The sequence below is a fragment of the Haplochromis burtoni genome, unplaced genomic scaffold, assembly GCF_018398535.1.
Source record: "Haplochromis burtoni strain Fernald_Lab_line unplaced genomic scaffold, NCSU_Asbu1 Contig_84, whole genome shotgun sequence".
Lineage (NCBI taxonomy): Eukaryota > Metazoa > Chordata > Actinopteri > Cichliformes > Cichlidae > Haplochromis > Haplochromis burtoni.
In genome coordinates, this window is record NW_024582445.1 from 95,278 (window position 1) to 108,628 (window position 13,351).

General features: G+C 38.8%; 1 protein-coding gene across 1 annotated transcript; it reads left to right on the forward strand.

Moving 5' to 3' along the window:
* The first annotated feature begins 6,931 nt into the window (after nt 1-6,931).
* LOC102313958 (hepcidin antimicrobial peptide) lies at nt 6,932-7,957 on the forward strand. Its single transcript, XM_005925516.2, has 3 exons — nt 6,932-7,247; nt 7,348-7,425; nt 7,569-7,957. Exons 1-3 carry the CDS (start codon nt 7,161-7,163, stop codon nt 7,674-7,676), a joined length of 273 nt encoding a protein of 90 aa, XP_005925578.1. The 5' UTR covers nt 6,932-7,160; the 3' UTR covers nt 7,677-7,957.
* Nucleotides 7,958-13,351: the final 5,394 nt, after the last annotated feature.

Below are 13,351 nucleotides of genomic sequence, written 5' to 3' on the forward strand. Positions count from 1 at the left end.
GAATATATATTTTTATTTCCATCTGCCCAGTAGCATTGCATATTATTATATACATTATTATAAGATTCATTGTAATTTAAGGCATTGATTTCCCTTTATCTTTTATTCTTAAATACATTTGCTCTAATTAAACCTAATCATCCCATTGATGTGTTAAAATTCAATGAAAACTAACCTGATTATGACTGTAAAATAAGTTCAATCCTTTTTTTAAAAAAATTAATTATCTAGAATTACTTGTCCCTAACATAGACATAGTAGGCTATCATTTTTGGCTATCAAATCAATAAGTCAACACAGTTTACATAAAAGAGTGGGTGTGACCTGTAGGAAACACAGATGGGTCTACATGCAGCCGAGTGGGATATTTAATATTTTAATGAAGTAAAATAAAAACAGCTTCAAACTAAAATCAGCACGACTGCTACGGGAAAAGCAGCTGTATACGTTTTAAAATGTGGTACACTATGTTTGGACAAAAAAAATTGCTGTGGTTTGTTTAGCTTTGACAGCACTATATTAATAAAGTCTATGTTGAGCCAGGAAGAAAAGCCAGCAAAAATACTGACTGTGCAAATGAAGCGGCCTATCACTATCACAGGAGGACCACAACCATGTATTTAGTTAAATTAGTGTGCAACTTGAATAAAAGGTATTTGTGTGAGGTTTAAGACAATTTTAGCTGGTTTGTTTTAGATGCAACCCTGATGGTGTTAAACAGCTGGAGAGCTGCTGATTCATAGTACACACCCCAAGCCTGTTTGGTGTGCTTTCTTCCAAATGATTAATATACAATGTGCATGTCTCACCATGCATGCAGCCTGTTGCTCCTATTATTTTTTTCTTTAATCTCTACTCTTTGAACTTTTTAAATTTTGCACTTTCTCAACAGTTTCCCCCTGAGATTAAAGTATTCTGATCTGATCTGATAACAACAAATATCCCACTGGTTTCATGAAGATTTAAGTAATGTTAAGTCCCCATTTATAGAGAGATGGATAGATATTAAGTCTTTTAAATAAATCTTAATACTTAGACAAGTAGAATTTTTTATTTATTTATTTTTAATGTGCGATCTCAAACTGCTGCAATACCTTTTAAAAAAAGAAGCTTTCAACATAGCATAAAATAGTGTCATTGATTTGCATTAAAATTCTCCAAAAGGCACAAACAATAAAAACATGCTCCAGACATCCAGTTCCATCACTTGAAAAGCTGAGGCGACACCTAGCAGATAGCTGCTGGTTACAGCTGCCTCCTTTAGCCTGACCATGGCTCTTAACTTTAAACCTTAACTCGTCCATTTTAGGTTTATTAATTCCATGAACGGTTCGCAGCCGAGTGTGAAGCGGTGGGAATGAGAATCAGCACCTCCAAATCTGAGGCCATGGTTCTCAGCCGGAAAAGAATGGAGTGCCTTCCTGCCTTCCTGCCCCAAGTGGAGGAGTTCAAGTATCTCGGGGTAGTGACCGAAAGAACGAGATCGCAAATACAAGCGGCGGAAATGGGCTTCCTCCGAAGGGTGGCTGGCCTCTCCCTTAGAGATAGGGTGAAAAGTTCGGCCCTTCAGGAGGGGCTCAGAGTAGAGCTGCTGCTCCTCCACATCGAAAGGAGCCAGTTGAGGTGGTTCGGGCATCTGACAAGGATGCCTCCTGGGCGAGGTTTTCCGAGCATGTCCCACTAGGAGGAGGCCCCGAGGCAGACCCAGGACACGCTGGAGAGATTATATCTCTCGGCTGGCCTGGGAACACCTTGTTGTTCCCCTGGACAAGCTGGAGGAGGTGGCTGGGGAGAGGGGGGTCTGGGCTTCTCTGCTTGGGCTGCTGCCCCCGCGACCCGGCCCCGAATTAGCGGAAGAAAATAAATGGATGGATGGATAACTCCATAAAACCTTTTTTTTTTTTTTTTTTGACCGGGCTGTAAAAAGACTATGCTATGAAGTTGGTCGCTTTAACATGGGAGTCTTTAAAGGTTTCATTGCTTTTGGTGCAGTATGGCGGAGCGGCTGTTCGCAATGTGGTTCTAAAGGTTGCTGATGGCTCTAATCTGAGTAATTTTTAAAAGTCGATGTGGTTTTTACTATATGTGGCCCAACAGTGGAACACTACGTTTCATTTGCCACCAGTTAAGAGTCTTGGATTTGACTACCTTTAAAATTTGCTTTTTTCACAGCAGTCTTTGGACATAATTGCAGGAAGAAGCATGGGTGTCCATGATAACCACTGCCTTTCACTTAGATGTGCATGTGGCAGGGATCTGGTCCAGGTCCTGGGCATGTTAGTTAGTAATTTGGGACAATACGTCTTTATTGTTGTGAACAGTTGGCAGGTTGAACTAACACAAAAATGTCTATATTCTCAACAAAACGTGCAGGATATAGGGTTATATTGTCTTGTCAGTGTGGAACAGAGATACAGTTTTAAATATATTTTCGAATTTTCTCTTGCAAGGATAGAGTTACTATGGGTTACGTGTCCCATGTGTACTCAAATCCACACAATCAACACACTGCTAAGTATTTAGAAGATATAGAGGGCACCTTGGGGGAGAAAGATCAATGATGGATGAAAGCTATATCCAAGCCCTTAGTGAGATTGCGTTGGGCAGAGCTACATTCTGCTGCTCTTAAAAGAGAAGCTGCTATTTTATATAGATAGATAGAGATATATGTAGACTGCTGTTTGCACAGACACAGTAACACATGCACTGAGTATTCACTTGACTGAGAGTATGTGCTAAATTTGATTTGGTTTTGTTTTCAGGCTTGTCAGCTGCCATTTAAACATGCATAGACAACCAGGCAGGCAGGCAGGCAGGCGTCTGTGTGTCCCCGTTTCTGTTTGAAGTGGATGATCTCTGATCCCACGTACCTCTCTGATTGGGACATGCGTAGTCTCTCTCCGTCTGTCTGTTTTCCTTCTTCACCCCGAAAGCGTTCTGAATCGAGTCAGGCAAAGCTGAAATAATACTGATTTGGAAAGGAAAATTAAATGACATAAAGACATGTTTCTTTAATAAATGTTATAGGAAGCATGTACCAGGGAGTTCAACCTTCACCTCTAAGACCAGATAAATCACTTAGAATTAATTGATGTATTAATTGGAAGAGGAAAGTCTCTCCGCTTTGAGCAATGGATTGTTATTGCCGAAATTGTATGTAATGGATTTGAATCAGTGGTTTAGGTCTGGTCAGTACTCAGTGAATGTCTGCTGCACATTTGCCTGGAGGAAGGGAGTGAAAAAACCACTTCTATAAAATCCTTTATGTGATTTGGATAAGTCCTTTTTTAATTTTTTCGGTGTGTGTGTGTGTACACATCTACCAAAGGACACGGTTGAGTGATTTTCATTGAACTCATGCTGGCCAAAACATTATCCTGGAAAGCCACAGTTTCATGGCCTGCAGGCTTGTCTTACCTTTGTGCTTTTTTAGCTACAGGAGCACACTGTCAGGAGCATGTATTGTCCACTGCCAGAGCTTGTTACACATTCCCCCTCTCTCTGAGGTTATTTGTTGAAAAAGCCTGACAGAAAGAGTCTTATTCCACCTGACATACAATGTGCCTCACACCACACTTACCATCTTTCTTGGTTGTACATTAATAATGACATAGCACCTGTCACACTCATAAGAGAAGTATCAGCACAAAGGTTTGTATTCTGCTGCTGTCATAAATGGAGCATAGTTTTTTTTTTGTTTGTTTGTTCGTTTCGCCTTTTTGTGCATCCAGAGTGTCATATTCGACAGTATTTCCAGCACTGATCAAACTGACGCATCAAACTGGTGCACGTGTTGAAAGACGCGTGTCTCTGTCTTAAAGCTGTGGGTCATGTAGTTTGGATTGCACCAAACGTATTGTTTGAAGTACCATCACTGGGGATAAACACTGAATATCTCCCTGTCTGGCATCGCCATTTTATCATGGATCTGGTGTTTCTGAGAAACCAAAAATCTCAGTTATGGAAAAATAAATGTATATGTAGAGCTCACTGAGTGGATTATACCCTGTGCAAAAGCCAGTTTAACCAAACAAAGATTTAACATCTTTTTAAGCTATAAAATATCATGTATAGATGCTACATTTAAACGAAACACGGTTGACTGGAAAATTATGAGTAAAGCCTTTCACTTTGGCAGACAACCCCAGGTGTGCTTTTACACTGACATGGCAAAAGATGCTTTCCATTATGAGGGAAATGGGGGAAAGGAGTCATCTTCCCACTCTGAAATATCACCATGGTGTAGTTGCTCATGAGATACTAGATGCTGAAAAGCTAATTCATACTTTTTTTTCAAGCAGACTGCAATTATTGTGTTCTTTAGACTTCTATCCAAGACTAAAAGAAATCTCACCTCGGTGTTAAGCTGGTTTCCCCCCATGTGTTGTATCTGAAGGTACCTCTGAGAGACAAAATCTGTTTGACAAATTAAAACATTTCATAGCTTAAAGTACTTTTTTTTTCTTTGTAATGTTTAGCTTTTTTAGCCCTCTTTTTTGGGGCACATTATGATTTTATAATAGATTTTGAAAATAGATGAAAGGAGACCAGGCAGTAGAGCTGCACAATGACATGCAGCAAGGGTGTACTGAGTGTACAGTTTATAATTTAAATTTTTTCATTCATTGTTTAGTTGAAGTTGCTATGGTAGTATGAATAAGTGCTCTCTTGCCCGTTATTTTTATCTATTAGGACTGGTCGTACTTACTGAAATTTTGGAAGTTCCAGTAGCATATTGTAACCTGCCTCTCACTCCACGCTGACAGGGAAAGTCCCTGCATTGACCAGCAACCCATTAACCTGTACTCCATACTCCTCCCCCCTGAGTGATGTCCCAACACTGGTTCACTCGTGACCCAGTTTTGAGAGAAGACGTATTTAGGGAAATTGTTGACTGCATCGAGGGGCACTGTTTTTGTGTGATGGCTTTGGCAGCTGGCAGATATAATGTATGGATTGTCTTAAAGCAGCCTATAAAGCATGTAGGAGCAAGGGGGAGGAGGGGTGACAAATGGATGGGGACAGCAGTAGGGTATGATGATGAAACAGAGACAGACGGGGGCAATGTCCTCGACCGGGGGCAAAGAAACTGGTAGAGTGGCGCCTGCTGAGGTGAATCTGTCCGCCATGCTGGTGCCGGCATTTGTTTGGCAAGTAGATTCCTACTGATAGCCACAGGGACTGCTAACAGACAGGGGCGCCCAGGAAAACAGGACAAAATGTGCACTTGGAAAACTCTGCTATGAATTCTTAAAAAAAACAACTTCAACGTCAGACCTTTAATTTTTCTTTTCTTTTTTTTACACTCTGGGGAAACTGGATATATTACTTTTGTCTTTGTACTGTTAACAAGCGTCAGATCTCACATCTCACGAGTCATGCTTAGTGAAGCACATCAAATAAAATGACATGTTCATTATTTGAAGACATAACGTGGACTAGATATAGGATTAGAGCCTCTTCTCCTCACACGTGAGCACAAAAGACAAAAATCAAATGCATAGTAAGTAATGAAAATGTGATGATCTTGTAAAAATGATAAAACTATGGATGTGTTCCAACAAATGCGGAGCCATTCGTGGCTGTATTTGTTGACACTGATGTTGTGGTCACCCAAAGCAAGCATGCGGGCCAGCGAGGTTATCAGTAAACGAGACAGACTGACGCAGAGGTCCTGTGACATGTTGTTCCTTAATTGAGTCAGGACGGGCGATTGGAAAGACTTTGAAGGTATAATGAGAATTCAAATGGCCTCTGATTTTTATCAGCCTCCACAGCGCGATCATTTATCAGTTTGTTCCTTTATTTAGCCGTTTTCTTATTTCATTTCCACCATTATTGATTTTTGTGTTTATTCACAGCCTGATGTTCCTGTGGAATAGTTTTCTTCCACTGACTGGTTAATTAATCTGTAGATGTTTCTCATGGCTTCAGTAGCAAAGGAAGGAATGAGAAATTTTCCAACAAAACTGTGAGCAGTCTGCTGTTGTTATTATTATGCCATTAAATAAACATGGTTTTTAATTGTGCACAGTTTGAAATTTATTCAGAAACTATGAGATTGCCAGGAAATGAGAAATGTTTTGAGGAAACAAAAGCAGCTGTTATTTTGTATGTTGGTTCTTAATTATCTGCTCTAAGAATGATGCATGAAAGAATCAAAACTATGACATAGAACAGATGCAGATTAAAATACCAGAAACAATGCAATTCTTTGTTGTCAACACATAATAAACCCCACTACATTATTTTATATTCATCTTTAACTCTTGCATATTGAAACACCTTGACTCTCAAATGGAGCTTTTTAATCCTGGCTACTACTCTCCAGCTCTCAAAGGGATTTAATTTGGTTCAACTGCAGGTTCCTGTGTATTATGCAAAAACTGAACGTGTTGAAAATGAGGGGCTAATTATTCCATTTGAGAGGTTGTAATTACATCCTTTAGACTGAGCAATGGATATTCCAAAGTGGCTCCTTCTCCTTAGTGAAGGATTTCCTGGGTCGAAACAAGTGTGACTCAGTCAGCCATGCAATAGATTGACCTATGCTGTCTAGGCCTTTTGCTGGAGAAAGTACTGTGCTCTTACCAGGGTTCCTCCAGAACAAAAGTCCAATTTACATAATACATATTGCTCTCAGAGATTGTAAAAATAATGGTCTCCAGCAGCGTGTTCATGTGTGGAATTATGTTCTCACAGTGGAAAGTTATTCCCTTAAAAAGTCTGTAGATGATTTCATATCTTTCTCAGACACTGGGACCCCACAATCAAAAATAGATCAGTGAATTTCCCCTAGTATTGCAGAACTACAGTAAGGAGAAATGAAGAGGTCAAAAACTTCCCCATTGGAATTGGGTAACTGTTGCCAGGAAAGGGCTGGGCCTCCAGCAGCGATGAGGCAATACTGAGCCCAACTGTGTATAAAAACCAACACAGTCAGCATACCATCAAACAGGAGAAGGACACGAGCTGACAAGGGTCAGTGAAATATCTAAAGAAATCCACTTGCCCAGGCAATCACCATCCATCACTGGACCTGAAGAATAAATTGAAGGTATTGTGGTGTTCTTCGCTGCACCGTCACCCATGAGAGGGAAGACCCATCAACTCTAATCTTCAAAGGGTAAAACAACTTAACCATTTAAACCCCGACAAAAATGAAGGCATTCAGCATTGCAGTTGCAGTGACACTCGTGCTCGCCTTTATTTGCATTCTGGAGAGCTCTGCCATCCCATTTGCTGGGGTAAGAATTCGTGTTAAACTCACTTCATTTGCTTATTAGATATAAATGTTTTGCCAGGACGCTGAGATGCGCCTCCTCAATGTGCATAATTCATTAACAGGTGCAAGAGCCGGAGGAGGCAGGGAGCAATGACACTCCAGTTGTGGCACATCAAGAGATGTCAGCGGAGTCATCAATGGTATGTTCAATCGACTGAATGAATTAAACCAATTACCAAGAGCAAATTAAAATTTAAGTGGATGCATTTTCCCTGCAGAGTACCTTGGTATATAGAGCGGATGGAGTTGAACACCTTGCTCACGTCTTTTGTCTTTCCCACAGATGCCAAATCACATCAGGCAAAAGCGTCAGAGCCATCTTTCCCTGTGCCGCTGGTGCTGCAATTGCTGCCGAAGCAACAAGGGCTGCGGCTTCTGCTGCAAGTTCTGAGGATTCCCGCAACAGCCACAAAATATTAATTTATTATGCTTATTGACTCTTTCTTAAAGACTTTCTCCGTAGCATTTACTGTGCTATACACATTTTACATAATTTTGAGGAGATGTGAATTATGAAACAGCACCGAAATAGGAGAGCTTCTCTACTGTATTTATTTTATACATTTCAACCATTTTGTGAATTTCTTTTAAAGAGAAAGTCAGATGTGGACATTCCTTTCATTGGAAAAAAGTTGATATTTGGCACTGAATAAAGAATACAAATTAAAAGCAGCTGCAAAAATGTTTTCTGTCATTTTTATGGAAATATTCATCTACAACAGTTAGCAAGAGATTAGGTCTCAGGTTTATGTTATTATTAATCAATATCCTATCCAAATTTTACCTTTTGAGCTTCTACTTTGTTACATTAAATCATTATATCACTAGAAACAGCTGGCATGTTGCATATGCAATGTTTAATACTCACTATACACAACGCACAACTCGTACACAATTAACATCAAAATTTGTTCTGCTCTCCATCGCTGACAAATCGTTTACACACTAGTAACTGAACTGACAGTTTATGGTCACATTTATTGTTAATTACTATACATGGTGTTCTATTAGACTCTTAAAATAACGCACAATGAGTTTTTCTTGTTGAGACAAATTACATAGTAAAAAAAAAAAAAACGTTCTTGCATGTTACCTGAGGTTTATCTGGGGAACAATAAGCAGAAGGTGAGAGCAGAAGCAATATAAACATGAATTAGCCTTCTCAGCTGGGGCTATATTACAGATCATTATCATAATTTCTTATCCGCTGAAATGCATATTGTGATCAGCTCAAATTGATTATCTTTTAAAATGATCTCTAGAGTAAAGGGAAATAATGGAAAGCAAATAAAAGAAATCACTGCTTATGTGGAAGAAGAGTCTCCTTCTCTGTCTTGTAAAGCATGTTAGGTAAGGATGTAAGAGTGTGCCGGGACCTTCAGGTTACCGTCGTGCTTAGCTAGCAGTATTAGAGTTACTACTGGTAAGAAAAAAGTTTGTGAAGTCGACTCAAACTCAAACATGTGGCTTTCACTAGTTGACCTTGATGAGGATGGTGAAAAAATGGTAACAAAATGTATTGTTTACTAATAATAATACATCAAGTTATGGGGAGTAATGAGTGATGGGGGGTGTTTATGGTTTATAATAAAAGTTTAACTGATCAGGTTTCAGGTAGAATGATAAATTATTGTATAATTAGAACTATATTGTGTATTGTTGCGTAAATTATTATATAAACAATATTTGCACAGAAAGAGCAGTTCTGTCATCCTTTTATGGATTTCTTTTCTATCACTTAGTATCGTGCATATTATGTATGCTATATTACACCAGACCTTAGAATAGGTGAGCTAAATATAAAAGCTCGTACTACTAAATTATTTTGGGGAAATGCAGTGCAATGCCACAGCAGGAATAAACTCACAGCAACAGCATCACAAATGCTGCCAGAATAAACAAGCTCATAATTTGTGATAAGCTGTGACCAGCTAGGGGAGCTTGCTAACATAGCAAAGTCGGTTCAGGCTTCTACGCATATGTTTAATAATTTCCCCAGAGCAGACAACAGACACAGGCGAAGGTGCATGCATAAAAGCAGCACACACAAATAAATTCACTGGAATTAGTCAATTTGAACAAAGAATTTGTTTTATAGCAATAAATGTAAAACGGTGGGAAAGCATTGTAAAAGCACTCTCCTGCACATTGTGCATATTTTTGCATCACCACGACTGTCATGCACACTCTAGAGGAAAATTCCAACTGACACCCTTCAACATTTATTATAATCTAACAGCAGCGACTTTAAGTGTGGCTGTTACGCCTTTCATTGGTGCATGCATGAGGAATCAAAACATATTCCTTGTGTTTTGGGCAGATTAGCAGATGAACATACACAGGAGCAGGAATAAATAGGAGCTGAAATGTTCCAGTAGGCAACAAAAATTGAACAAAAAAACAAAGATCTTAAATGTAGAAAAAGAAAAAAGAAAAAAAAAATAAATAAATAAATAAATAAATAAATAAATAAATATAATATAATAATATATATAATTATATATATATATATAATATATATAATAATATACTATATATATATATATTATATATATATATATATATATATATATTATATATATATATTAGCTAGATCCGCTTTTCTTTCAGAAAAGCTCTACCTCGAAAGATTCAAAATCTTTTTTGAATCATTTTTACATTCAGCAGTGTCTTTTCAAAATAAATTGAGTAAACAACATGCTTTTAAACTGCACTTTCATTTAAGTGCCTGGGAAAATGAAAGAAAGAAAAGAAATTGCCTACTCAATGGCCAAGAAATCTTATTAATGGTGCTATACACTATACATCCAAGCTTTTAAAGCAGAATTTCGCCTTCTTCATAAATCTGAGCTGCTATGTTTATTTCCAGTTAATTTGTGGACTGATCATTACAAATATTCATTATTTAAGTTATTATAGGCCCCAATACAGTAGATGGTGTATCCACCAAAGCAAATGTTTTACCTCTTGTGCCTTTAACACCATGCAACTTTTAAACTAACTTTCTAATTCTAATTAGAAATTAATTCCTTCAGCCATAAGCTGCATAAAAATGTGCATACACCCCTGTTGAAAGGTGTACCTGAGGGAAATGCACTGAAATACCAAATTAAGAAAATTCTGATGTCAGGAAGTAGCAAAGGTAACGAAGCACAGCTTTCAATAGTTAGCAGAATGATTAATAGCAGCTATGAGACAATTGGGTCTGAATATCAATACACATTTTAGTGGTATCATGTATACTTATCTGGTTCTGATTCCTCAACACTGCTTCATCTTTTAACTTTAGCTGCCTGAACATCCAGCATTATATTGGACTGGATTAATAAAAGACTTCTCTGGGAAGTAGTGTGAAGAACAAAAAAATGTAACAAAGCATGGTGCAAAACAAAAAGAAAACAAACAAAAAAAAAAAGTCCAGTGCTAAGTATCAACTGTTGTCATTTTCTTTTTAGAAAAGGCAATCAAATTGAACTTTCATTTACATATTTTTCCATAAACGTCTAAAATCCATAGATTACTTAATATTGGGTGGTTCTGTCCTTTTCACATGCAGAGCTCTGTGTTTCTTCAACACCATGCACGCAAGAGTAAGAAAACAAAACATATAATGGAAATCGAGCATTTAGAACAGTCTGATACTTGGGCTTGCACAGAGGTTACTTGTGCACATACTGACCATGTTTAATATGAGCATCTATTACTGTACCAGTATTTGACAGAAAATAAGGAAAATCCAAATAGGTCAGCTCTGAGAAAAATTTAGAACCAAAAACAGAATTATCCTAGAAATCAAGTGGCCTGCATTTGCTTATTGCTTACACATCTTAGGCTACCTCTGAGTAGAAGATTTTCAGAGAACCGAATGAACCTGAGTGAAGTGTTGAATCCAAGCACGACTTCATGCAATAAACTCAGACCTACTTAATAAAGCCAGGCTTTGGCCTTTATTATGTCCGGGCCACTCAAATGCTAAGAGGAGAAAAGAATCATCAAAAGAAAATCAACATCATTGAGGGCAAATAGAACTTCAATAAGCATTTTTAATGACACAACAAGAATGAATGCCAAAGGCATAACAAGCACAATGATCCCTGCGTTGTCTTGTCTTTGATAGTTTAGCATTTCCACCCCAGGCAAGTTTGTTTATTGGATTTTATTCAAATTAAAGTAGCCTCGTTGAGTGTAATAGTGCGTGTGCGGAATTTTATGTGTAGGAGGGAAAGTGACGAAGAGTCCATAAAAGTTGAAGGCTTCACAGGCAGTATATTGTCAGTAAGATCAGGCTGACACCTGGCAACAAGCCGCCAGATGGACGAGGCAAACAAACAGGTAGACTTTGAAGCTCAAACAACACATAACATAACATAAGTCTAGCAAGTTGAAAAATTCCCTTTACTGTGCAGTGGGGACTTAAAGAGTAAATGAGAAACAGCTGTTCAGGCAGGTATCAAGTAAAACATACTGAGGGCATCTAGTGGACAGGTATGACATTACAAGAACAAAAAAAGAAACTTATCAATGTAGCAAGTAATGACCCCACCTTACATTCACTCCTCCACATGGCTGATATTGCAAATTTTCTGTGTGTCATCAAAATGACACAAAGGCTACAATGCTGAGATCAATAAAAATTAATGGAGAAGTGCAGCATGGGCTGAAGAATCTGTTCATCTGTTGTGTGTTTGTGCATCACTTTCTTTGAACATTGAAAACATGTTCAAAAAACATGTTGAAGCTGTAGCTCCAAAGGGAAGCAGTGGACAGGGAAGGAACCAACCCCCTTATAGGAAAAAAAAACTATAAAATCAGGGAAGCCTGGAAACATGTTAGCAGGTTAACTGAGGTGCAGAATAGCATCCAGAGTGACAGGAAGATGTCCATAACTGAGGCTCACAACCAGAGATATACCAGAGAATAGGAGAATAAATGGGCTGCTCTCCAAAGATCAATCCAGGGTGTACTCTCAATGATAAGAATAATAGCATAATAGCAAAAAGGGCAGACTCACCCTGATAGAAGAAAGAGGGAGAAAGAGGCATTACCATTACCATCACACTACTGCCAATTGGCTAATGGATCTATCTATCTATCTATCTTGGACCCCTATCAAGGCTTGGACCCCAATTAATATTTGGTTAAATGCCCCTTAGGAAGCTGCACCCCTACCACATGCTTTGGTAGCCTGTCTAAACTGTTTTAACTTGCAGCATTTATCAGGGTTTGATACCTGCCAACAGTATTGAAATTTCATATTGAATTAAATGACCAAAATCTTCTTCGAAGTACCTTTATACTCAAATCGATTTTCTAGAATTAAATTCGAACATATTTTACAGTTGTGATAGTGCCTGCGGTATCAAGAAGGTAACTATTTGTCATAATTACATATAGATCTAGGCAGTACACCCTTTGGGTAGAGGAGCACTCCACAATGCATTTATGTGTGTGTGTGTGTGTTAGAGGAATGCCAAGATGGCCTAAGGACGCTTGAGACCCAGTGTGATTTAAAAGGACAGGGATGGGAATAGACAGTTGCTCTCTCACTCTCTTCCCCGTCTTTCATTGATCACCAGATACCTCAGAGGCTGAAGAGTGAACATGTTAATCGACTCCTTAGCTGCCGAGAAACAACCTTCCCCATCCCAAAGCTTTTGGAGAACATTAAGAAGAGTGGTATTGCTATTGACCTGCAGCCATCATTGAGATTCCAACTCTTTTGCCTGAAGAAAGGATCTTCCTCCTGCTGCCCATATCACTTCTCTATACACCTTGTATAATGCATCACACCATACCATTTGCATTTAGATCACCTTTTTTTTTTCTAACATTGCACATTGTGTGTTGGGATCCGAGTCGATACTGCGGTGGGCTCCTAAGGAGAATGGATGGAGGTGGTAATGAAGGCGAACCACCAACACAAACAAGCCACCCGGCCGTTCCTCTGCCTAGCACCATGCAGCACCTGGAGTCGTTAGTTTTAATTAAGGGAGGGGAGTGATAGGAGCTCCTCACCCCCTCCTCTCCCACCTATCCACCCACCTATCCCCTCTGGTAAAGAGCAGC

Bases quoted from the DNA above. Each gene is read 5' to 3' on its own strand.
- LOC102313958 (XM_005925516.2), top strand. From the start codon at position 7,161: ATGAAGGCATTCAGCATTGCAGTTGCAGTGACACTCGTGCTCGCCTTT. The intron at 7,248-7,347 runs GTAAGAATTCGT...ATTCATTAACAG, and splicing joins CTGCCATCCCATTTGCTGGG to GTGCAAGAGCCGGAGGAGGC. The intron at 7,426-7,568 runs GTATGTTCAATC...TCTTTCCCACAG, and splicing joins TGTCAGCGGAGTCATCAATG to ATGCCAAATCACATCAGGCA.